General features: G+C 44.8%; 1 protein-coding gene across 1 annotated transcript in view; it reads right to left on the bottom strand.

Annotated features, from left to right (window-relative positions):
• Positions 1–117: 117 nt before the first annotated feature.
• Positions 118–11,257, bottom strand: part of PDXDC1 (pyridoxal dependent decarboxylase domain containing 1) — a 63,785-nt gene continuing 52,645 nt past the window's right edge. The window contains exons 19-23 of the mRNA XM_084818616.1: positions 10,184–10,305; positions 6,825–6,917; positions 6,618–6,714; positions 5,534–5,638; positions 118–3,540 (exon numbers count right to left, since the gene is read on the bottom strand). Coding sequence (XP_084674742.1) covers positions 3,263–3,540; positions 5,534–5,638; positions 6,618–6,714; positions 6,825–6,917; positions 10,184–10,305 — 695 coding nt within the window. The 3' untranslated portion in view covers positions 118–3,262. The remainder of the gene's footprint in view (positions 3,541–5,533; positions 5,639–6,617; positions 6,715–6,824; positions 6,918–10,183; positions 10,306–11,257) is intronic.

Genomic DNA, 11,257 nt, shown 5'->3' with positions numbered 1-11,257 from the left:
GCCTGTGTTCTTTCTAAGTAATACACACTTACACACACACAAAATAACGCACACGGGTACATGCTTCTTTCATATGCTATATAAATTGTATTTTTCCACTAGATATTTTGCTGCTACTTAGGCCATTTTACTATAGATGTTCCATAATGTTCCCGTAAGCATGACTGGAATGCCAACTTTTTCTTCTGCCTCTTACCTGTCAGCATAAATGCTTCCCAATTCTAATAGCTATGCTCAAGAGCTAGTTACAACAGAGAAAAGGTTCACATTTCTGGTGCTCTCGGATGCATGGAAGTCTTTTTCCCCTTAAAGTTTTTACTAGTAAAATTTTTAACACCACAAACTCACCACACATATAACAATTTGAAGAACCTTTATTGAAGCATTTGGGAGGTATCTAAATTAGGTTTGTATTCCAGCAAAACTGCCAGCTTAATAATATAAAAACATTAAAATTTGTATTAACGATTATAACTTTAACCCTTTCCCCTCAATGAACCCAAGTTAAAATATAATTCATTGCACCAAATAAACTGTCGAGGAAGACGAGAATTAAATTTGTACTTTTAAAAGTCAACCCTTTGGAGAAACAAAGCAAGCCCGTTAAGTCTGTCCACAATTTAATGAAGATTGCCCAATCCTTTATACTCAAGTGAGTTGACTGTAAACTTAAACTAACAACGGTCCTCAATTCAAAACACACCAAGGCAATGCCTAGCCCCTGTGGCCATTTTGCTAATCTGAATCCACTGATTAAATACTCTGGAGGATATTACAAGCCTGTTCTAGCTGAGCTTGTCAAACAAATGGGCTTGTTTGGGTGAGGACTAAACCACATGTTATAGCAAACATTAAGGCAGCCATTGGCCATGCTGGCTAGGAATTATGGGAGTTGCAGTCCATTCCATCTGGAGGGTAACAGGTTGGGGAAGGCTGCATTTTGGGTAGAATCCAGGATCTTCCGTCCATGGGTGGAAGGGTTCCACTTACAGAAGGTGCCTCTGCCTGATTTCAGGGATCTCCCCATTCCTGCACTACAGCTCACCCTATTCAGCACAGTCCTCCAACCCTTTATGCAGCATTTTCGGGGGGCTGGAGGGCTGCTGTGGGGGGTAAGGGGCAGGGAAGTCTGCTTCCGCCAGCCCAGTTGTACCTGTCTAAATCCGGACCCAACCCCATACATCTTAAGTTCTCACTTCAGCCTCCATAACGCCTAGCAGAACTTATCTTCTCCATGCACAGTTGATTGCGGATCGTGGGAAACAAGGACCATCGTGACATCACTAACTTATTCTAAATGTTGTGGAGGAGAAATTAGATGTGCATTTGCCATCATGTCTAGTTTGGCCCTTGGTTAATGCAGTTTCTGTAAGTTATTTTCCGCGTTTGGTTACTTGGGTTTGAAAGGAGACAATCTCTAGGTTTTGAAGTGAGCACCTTCTTCTGCTGTGACCATGTAGACCATTTGGGCATTCCTCTCTTGGTGTTGTAATGCTCATCTTCTGTGCCTAGGCTGCTACTGTTGCAGTATTTATAATGACAAAATAGAAGCACCACCACAGAGTAAAGAGGTCCCTGGTGAATAGCCACTCTTTAATCCATTATCTGTGCTAGGATGGGATTAATGTCTCTGGTTTCTTAGGGATGGGCTGTAATTAGTTTACACAAACAGATAAACCAAGGAGGAATGCCATAGACAATGACTACAGAAAAGGCCCTTCACAAAAAAGGAATTAATCCCTTTTTGGGTGAGGCTGCCTTTTTTAACCGGGTGAATTTCAAAATCAAAGACTCGCGTAGGGACTGATCACATCAATTCTTAGAATTAACCAAAAGAATCACCCAAAATTGTGCAAGTGTTTTGATATCCCCCGATCTCTTTTTCAGGCAAGATGTTATAGAAGATTTGTAACATCTTGCCTGAGGGGGATGTCAAAAGCTTGCACAATTTTTTTTTGGTCTTTTGGTTGGCGTAATAAAGGTATTACAGCAACATGGATTTTGGAAATTTTCTTACAGTCAATGCAAGCTACCTTTGCTTTCCCCCCTTAAAACTAAGTTTCTCCTGGTATGACGAAATGCAAACTTAACAGGAACAGAACTAGAGTAGTCACAAAAGTGAAGGCATAATTATTGGGGGAAGAAATATATGCTTCTGAATATTTGCTCTTGGATTTAAAACAAAAAGTTAGCTCAGGGAGTTTGTCTTTTTAAAAATTTAAATAGTGCAGCAATTTCTCTGGGTATTTACAATATCTAACAAATGTAAGGTACTGATCAGAAAAATAATCCAGAATAAGCAGTACAGGAAACATCACAGACATGCGACATGTCAGTTCAAGTGTTTCACTTGCATCTCTCAAAAAGATGCGACACAACAGAATCTGGGGCGACAGTTGCTCTTAATGGAAAAACTTTCCAGTTGGGTTTGATTCTAAGTGGCCCTGAAAGGTGAAGCAGGGAGGTGGGGAATTATGGGTTATCGGTTCCCAGCAGCCACCCAGAGTGGCTGTGCAAGGAATGCCAAGGGATTGACGGCGTCAGTGATCCAGCTGTTTTAGGCCCTGTAAGATGGCGAAAAAGACGGCGGATGGGAAGGAGAAAAAAATGCCAAAGGCAGCGTTCAGGCATCCATATATGCACACGGGCAAATTTCTAGAGAACATTTTTTTTAAAATAAGCTATTTATAAAACTAAGTGTAAAGTTAAAAGTCTGGTGAGGGTGACTATGGATTTGTTTCCTAGTAAAATGGATATTGAAAAATAAGGTAGTGGCAACTAGTAGGTTTATTAAACAGTAGAAATTAGAACCATTTTACCTCCCACACCTCTTCAAACACAAGTGCAATTAATTGTTCAGTCTAAAAATCAAGAGATGTCTGAGCAAAGCATTTAAAAAAAACACACACAATAAGCGAACCACTGGTTAAGGGTACCACCAGGAGTCAAACCATAATGGTCACTTGCAAGTTTCCTGGCAAACGTTTACTAGCCATTCAAGCACAACCTTGGCAATATGAACATTCGCAGGATGAAGAGCCATCATGACGAAGTGTACAGTAAAAACAAGGCCCCACAAAGAAGGTAAAGGGGGGGTGGGGGGTGGAGGAGAGAAGAATTCTTCCACTAATCTTTGTGCAAAATCTCCAGTCAATCACAAGTTAACAGTCGCTTTTACTGTACTAACTGTGGCACTGTTCACGTTTTAAATGCGTCATTAAATTACCCTGCTACAGAGGGAGTACATTTGCTGTACAAAGTCTTAACACAGACTCTCTTGTTCCTCGGATTTAGTGCAGCCGTTTCCCAGGGTCTGGGCCTGGTCGCCTGGGGAGTCTTCAGCTGTTTCCTGGGTGAGAGGTGCACTCTTGCCCGGCTGCTGCTCTGCACGCTCCTGGCCCATGGGTGAAGCGCCAGCGCGTTTCATGGGTGAAGCGCCAGCGCGTTGCTCCGCTCTGTCCAAGTCATCGACATGACTCACCGAGCTCGTCTCACTGAAGCCATCGGAGCTCCTCAAGGGCCTTTTAAACAGCTTTTGTCCTGGGACAAAAGATTTTTAAGAAGTGTTTAACCATAAACCATGCCATGAAGCTGATTGGTGGGTGATTCTGGACAGATAAAAGGAAGGACTTCTTCACACAGCACAGGCAAACTATGGAATTTGCTACCACAAGATGTCATTATGGCCACCCATTTGGATGGCTTTGAAAGAGGGTTAGACAAATTCCTGCGGGAGAAGGCTATCAATAGCTATAAGTCCTGATGGCTATATGCTACCTCCAGTATCAGGGGCAGTATGCCTATGTACATCAGTTTCTGGGGAACATGGGGGGGGTGCTGCTGCACTCATGTCCTGCTTGTGCGTTTCTGGTCGACACCTGGTCGGCCACTGTGAACAGAATGCTGGACTGGATCCAGCAGGGATGATCTTATGTTCTTATATAGGCCAGGGGTGCAGAACCTAAAGCCTGGGAGCCAAATCTGGTTCTCTGGTGGTTCCAATCCGGCCCTCCAGGGTTTCCTAGAAGGCCCCACCCCCTTTCCCCTAACCACTGATCACTGGGTAGTTTCCCAGCTTTTGTGCAGTGTTTCCCTGTTCTAAAAGGTTGAAATGCCTCTCCTAAGTCTTAGTTACTAGTAATAAGAGCTTCCAGCTAAAATATGCTGGTATTTTGGCCTTGCGCCTTTTGCCCTGCCTATCACGGGAATGTGGCCCCCAAGAGCTTCCTCCAAATGAAATTCAGCCCTCAGGCTGAAAGAGGTTCTGCACCCCTGATCATAGAATAGCAGGGTTGGAAGGGGCCTACAAGACCACTGAGTCCAACCCCCTGCTCAGTGCAGGAATCCAAGTCAGAGCACCCCCGACAGATGGCTGTCCAGCCTCGTCTTGAATGCCTCCAGCGTGGGAGAGCCCGCCGCCTCCCTAGGTCATGGGTTCCATGGTTGTATTGCTCTAACAGTCAGGAAGTTTTTCCTGATGTTCAGCCTGATACAGGCTGTGAGTCAAGGTTTCCAATTCTGCTTGCTATTTCTGCACATATGAAGTTGTGGATAAAAGTCTTAGCCAACAGGTGCACGGTAGTTTTGGCATCATAAGCAGGCAGAGCTTGGAGATATTTGGGATTCTGTGAAAGTAAAAAGGGGAAAAGGGGCAGAAAATTGGCACTGGGTACAGGATTCAGCTTTTTTTTTTTTAAGGGATGTTTCTAGTTCTTATGGTTGCAAAGGCAATGTCTGGTAACATCTCTGAAACTAGAGCAAGGGTCAGAAGCGGTGGAGCTCGGCAGGGTTTTCAGTGGGCAGGGCTTTGGTGTTCTGCATAAGACCTGGTCCCTTCTGTCAACTAGCAGAAGGATAAATTGTGCAGAACTCAGCACAATTTATCATGTTTTCATGCCATATCTTGGTGCAGAACTCAGGTTTTCCAGGTGCAGAATTCAGGTTAAATTGTCTGTCTGTCTGTCTAAATACAGAATGCAGACAAACCACAGGAAGTTATATATGGTTAAAACCTATGGACCTCTCATCCTGTTACTTGTTTAGTCTACCATATTCGCAGAACCCTATCATGGGCAACACTGTTTATAAAAACAAGATATGAGAGAGAGAAATGCCAGCTGGATCCAAAGATCCTGAACTTCCACTCTGGGGTGGGTGGGGAGGTTTACCCCCCAGCCTCCTAAAACCAACTCCAGAGGGTTAGGCATCAAAGTGCCTGGGGGAGGGTGTCCTTTAAAAGGAAAGAAAAACTATTTATTAATTAATTACAGTTTTAACCCAGCCAGCTCCAAGGAATCTAGGTAGCGTATATGGATGTCCCCCAATCTTTATCGTCACAACCACCTTGTGTGGTAGGTTAGGCTGAGAGAGAGTAACTGGGTGAACTTGACAACTGAGTGAGGATGCAAAGCTGGTGTCCCCCTGGTCCTAGTCAAGCACTACTCCGCGCTGGCTCTTACCAATGGTAAAGCTAGGTTAGGAAAACGATTCTTGTTAGAAACTTTTCTACAATGGGATGGAGGGGAAGACTTACCAGGGAACCTTTGTTTAGCATGGCCTGATGTAGGAGTTGGAGGCGGGGTGATGCCAGTGCCCTGTACTTTGGATACATACGTGGGCTCTGTAGATTCTAAAGAACCTGCCAAAGAAAGAGGGTAGCGACACATCAAATCCAGATTCAACGTGTTAACTAATGATATATTATCTAAATATCATGTAATTAAATAACATGATATTTAGAACAAAACCAAAGCAAAAAAACAATCTTTTGCTGAACTCTGAATTTGGAAAAATTTAGGTTGCTCTCTCACCTAACCTCCCGGTTTGGTTTCAACGTAGTAATGTCTCAAAGCAAAGTGTTGCTGGAAAGTTGTTGCAGTGTCTATGGGCATGCCCGTTCAGATGCTACTTTTACCATGTGGTGGCTTCACTAGAACTCAGGCTGCCCCACATGAACCCATTTTCAAACTTCTGAGCCGGCCCTCTGTGTCCTGTTCCTCACCCCCCACCCAAATCTCAGGAGTCCCAGCTCCCAATCTGGAAGGGGTGACACACACATTTTTCACACATAGGGTTAGAAGTTCTAGAAAGACAGACAGATCAAGCATCCTATGCTATCCATTAAACCAGGAATGGGGAATCTCCAGCCCCTGAACAAAATGCAGACCTCCAGCCCTCTCGATCCGAACCCTTGGACTCTCCTCAGGCCACACCCCCTTCACAGGTCCCTGCTTTGGGTTATTGATATTATTTACTCCATCATGCTCTGTCCCCCAACTACAAAGCTGATGGAAGGAACCTCGCACAACTTGGGGAAGGAACATGCCTGGATGAAAATATAATTTTTGTTGTTGTGGCATACGGAACAAAAGGTAAGAGTCCCACTTGTAACCCTGCCCACTTTTGCCTCCAGCCAGTGCTGGAATGTAGATCCTGACAGGTTTCAGCTGAAGTAAAGCTGAAGCCCATCAGCAGGGAATGAAGGCAGAGGGAGAGAAGCCTGGATAGGAACGGGGTTCACGTCCTTCCTTCATCAAAGCGTACTTAATGTGCTTCTGCAACATCAGCTAGTACTGGCTGAACACCATAACTGCTGGTGCAGTCAAACGTCATCCCACCTGCTGTTAGGTTAAACGTCCGTCCCTTGGGTGAAGCGTGAAATGGAGAAAACCAGTTGAGCACAGAGCCCACTACAGGAATCTGTCGGAGCAGCCCCTGAAAAAAACAAATATGGGTGGGTGAGTGAAAAATCGCCGTCTAGCAATGCAGCAGTTTGCAGCTCTGAGGTCGCTGCAAGGCGATGGGGCTTAATGTGATGCGCTCACCTCTTCGAGAAGTCGTTCCTCGTTTGCTTTCTCCAGCTGAACCTGTGCTTCCTGTATGCCTTTTCGAACAACCTCAGTCATGTTTTCCAGCAGCTGATTAAAAAACAGAACAGAACAGTGGACATCATTTACACTTCTTAGGTTCCTGGACCTGAAGAAAATATTTTAAGTGGGATTGATTTTTCTAAATTATAGCAATGGTTTGAATAAAGCCATTTTATTAATATTGTAAACTGAAACACCACTGGATCATTAGGAAGGGGAAATTATGGGACTCTTGATTGCAAAATATGTTCTTACTTTATTTCTTCCCATAAAAATAAGCAGACAATTATATAAACAGACAGACATACACACTCAACAACCAACAGATTGCATAAAACAGGGACTGTCAAAACCTGGAGCTGGCACTGGCTTCGCCAGAGGAAATATTGGGATGCAGCACAGGGCCAGTGCAGCAGCTCAGCTCAGGATAAGTGCGCTGGTATACATGCACCAAGCAATGCCTTGCACTGGGGGAGCTGATGCGGAAAGAGGAGAGGGGGCTCCTGCAACTTCGAAGAGGAATTTCACCAGGTGCTTCATCCTGTATGACAACCTGCTGAAATTCCCTCTGTGCCACAACCTCCTATGCACATGGCTAGTCTAGGCCTGCATGACGGAAATGTGGCTCCCAGGCTCCAAGATGCAGAAAGGGAAGGTGGAAAAGCACCAGATGCAAGGGGCAGCCTGGAAACCCCATGCTCCGTGATCCATCATGGAAGAAAGGCAGGATAGAAATTCAATAACGAAATGTGGGCGGATGGGGGTTTACAACAGGGGATTGGCAATAAGAAGCATGATCCTACCTTCATCAACGGGGCAAAGCACTTCCATTACATTGGTGCGAACTCCAGGAATCAAGGTCCAAAGCCCAGACTGACCAGCCCAGCTTCCCCAACCTGGTGCCCCCCAGATGTTTTCCACTTCAACTTCCATCAGCCCAAGGCAGCATGGCCAATGATCAGGAATGCTGGGAGCTGTCGTCCAAAAACTTCTGGGGGGAACCAGGATGGGGAAGGCTGGACCCCAAAGGATGCCAGCTAAGCGTACACAGATGCAAAAACTAGTGCAGTAAGGGCTGTTTGCAGGCCCTGCTAGGATTGGGATATGAAGCATGGGGTTTTCCCCCTTTGAATGCCACATTCATGCAGTCAAAAGCCTCTTTAATATACTAGCCACCCACCAGGTTAATCAGTATGTTAATAGCCTCGTTTAATTTGTCACAGACAACGGCTAGAAAATAAACAAGCTGCACCCTGAAGCTGTGGGGAAGTTCATTATTTTCCCATGGAAATAAAATCAATTTTGTACTTGCCTGCAGCCTTACAGAAAGTGACTGAAATTAAAACTGAAGAACTGTGAGCCATTTAGTGATTTTGTTTTAAGAAATCCAGACAAGGAAGCCACAAGAAGCCATTTAGTTAAGATGCTGGAGAAAAAAGGAATGGGGGAGCTCCCAAGCCAGTTACGAATGACTGCTTTGTTCATCCATCAGCCCTGTTGTGCTTAACACCTTTTGAGGATTGCAACTGATGCACTGAATAGGTAAACGCACATTGATTCTGGAGAGATGCTAGAGTTCGTTATGCCTTCTCTCAAACAAGGTCTTTCTTTTCTGATAGTACATTGCCGTCACAGTGTTCTCTTCAACGGAGGGCCGTGTCTTCTGAACTAAGAGAGTGCTGGCAGTGCTTCTGCTGCAACCTCTTTGTTTTTTAAGACAAAGGGTGACCAGATGGGAAGGATGGCTTCTGTGCCTTAACAAATGTGCAGAAGAGGGAATGCGCAGCCTCTCATTCCGGCATGGCAAGTTGTATCTACCGACATGCCCTCTTCTATGTAAGTATAGATGGGAAGTAAGTACCAGATGGGAAGGATGTAAGTATGGATGTAAGGACGGATGTAAGAAGGATGTAAGTGCCAGATGGGAAGGGCGGCTTCTGTGCTTTAACAAATGTGCAGAAGAGGGAGCAGGCTCTCTCATTCCTGCATGGCAAGTTGTATCTACCAAGATGCCCTCTTCTATGTAAGTATTGCAGGCACAGGAGCACCCCCACCCCCGTTGTCCTCCTTTGCATTTGGTCGTCCTGGAGCAGGGATGGGGAACATGCCACCTTCCCAATGCTGTTGGACTACAACTCCCATAATCCCTGACCATTGGCCAGGCTGGCTGGGGCTGATGGGGGTTGGTGTTCAACAACGTCTGGAGGGCCACATGTTCTCTACCATTGCCCTAGAGAGGAAAAGCAAGAAGATGCCATGTTACTAGGTCCCATGCTGCGGTTTGCAATTAAAGCTGGGTCCCACACCTGAAAAAGTTGAAAATTACCACTTTAAAAAGAATCACACATCAGTTGAGACATACTGGGCTGGTTTGGACTTAATGCTAAATAGGTGGTACCATGTGTCTGGCTTATATGCTTCCCCACACATGGCCATAACAGTTTGGAAGATTTTTGCTTCCATTTTCAATTAACCACAGTTTGCCGTGTCATCTGAACCCAGCAATCTGCAGTTAAGGTTAAGTATGATTAGTGGAAATAAGCCAACTCCAAACCATAGTTTATGAAGTTGGCTTGTTTTCACTAATCAGTTAAGATTAACCACAGTTTAAGATCTGAACAACACACCAAACTATAGTTAATCTAAAATAGAAGCAGAAGCCTCTGATCACTTCTTCACAGCCGTGCAGGAGGGGAAAGCATGAGAGCGCGAGGCTCTCTGTGGCTTGTTCTTGCAATGCTATGCTTTAGCATTACATGGAAAATGGGTGATTGGATAGGTATGTGTGGTGGTGCTATTTTATTATTAACTGGGATGTAAAGAACTACTCAACTAGTTCAACATACCCAAGGGGGATTTGGGCTGCAATTCCTTAAACAGCAATCCTCCATTTATCATATGGCAAACAACTTTTGCCAATGGAGAGAAATTCCAAAACAATTTGTGATATAGCGTTCAGTTCAATGAAATCAGAGTCAAAAATCCCACTGGGCATACCCAAGCTCTTGGGTGCGTCGAAGGTAGCTCTATGGATCCCAGCCCACATTCATGTTGTTAACAACAATTTAAACTACCAACAGTCTTGTGGTGACTTACAAGACTTAACAAAATTATTGTGGCATACGGTTTTATAGGCCAAAAAAAAAAAAATAAGTGCTCTCAAGATTGTGTGTATGGTTTTTGCGACTACTCTCCTGGATGAACACATTTATTATTAAGGGCCTACAGGAAAATTTGGTAAACTACTAATGAGTACAGATATGGCATCTGCCCATTATGCTGCTATTTCATAGTCCTGTAGCTTCACTACATACCCTCGAATTTTCCTCAATTTCACGGCCCGTTGCTGCAATAGTTTCAGCCAGCTCAGACACATCTAGATCCTCAGTGACCATTCCAATATAAATGCAGTTTTTCTCCCCTCCAAATTCTGGACCTGAAAGGGTAGAAAAAAGAGATCGGGTGAGATTTCATGCATACTTTGGAACATGTAAAATTGCCTGTTTTAAAGCATGGGCAAGACTTATTTTTAAAGAGAAATATTAAAGCTTAGCGTTGACCCTTGGATTTTGGTGGGGGGAACATATCAGTGGCCTCCTCAATCCATGAGGGGCACATTGTGCAAATTGAGAATGCTCTCATGATGCGTCCAATTCTGAGTGGGGACAAGGTATTTGATTCTACCCATCCTTTGATCTGAAACAGTAGAACAGGGGTTGAAGAACCTTTTTCAGTCTGAGGGCGGAATTCAATTTCAGAGAAACCCTCAGGGGCCACATTCCAGTATTTGGCGGGACCAAAGACAAAAGTGGTGAGCCCAAAACCACCAACATATTTTAGCTTAAAAGATACTGCCAGTAAGTAAGCCTTAGGAGAGGCATTTCAGCTTTTTAGAATGGGGGGAAACCTGGTCCATCTAGCCTAGTATTGTCAACACTGACTGGCAGTGGCTCTCCAGGGTTTCAGGAATTTTTCCAGCCCTGCCTGGAGACTCCGGGGATCAAACCTGGGACCCTCTGCATGCAAAGCAGGTGCGCTACCACTGAGCCATGGCCTTTCCCTATCGACCCTGTGAGCCCTGGATGCTCTGACCACATCCATCACCTTGGCTCTCGGTGTATATCAGAATCCGTTGACAAGGGCCAAATTCTACTTTGGAGACACTCCCAGGGACTGCATTCCAATGGTGGGTGGGGCCAAAACTACCAGCATATTGTATCTTAAAGCTCTTCCTGCCAGTAAGTAAGCCTTAGGAGAGGCATTTCAACCTCTTAGAATGGAGGAAAAAGCTAAGCAAAAGCTGGGGAACCCCACAATTGGTGGTTGGCTGAAAGAGGGTGGAGCCAGGGGAGTGGGACATGGCCAACTGGGGAATGCTGGAGAGCTGG

The sequence above is a fragment of the Heloderma suspectum genome, chromosome 12 (genome assembly GCF_057233095.1).
Source record: "Heloderma suspectum isolate Gila_16-S chromosome 12, 16-S_ref, whole genome shotgun sequence".
Classification (NCBI taxonomy): domain Eukaryota; kingdom Metazoa; phylum Chordata; class Lepidosauria; order Squamata; family Helodermatidae; genus Heloderma; species Heloderma suspectum.
The sequence above is the reverse complement of the archived record's forward strand: the minus strand, read 5'-3'. Positions and strand labels throughout refer to the sequence as shown.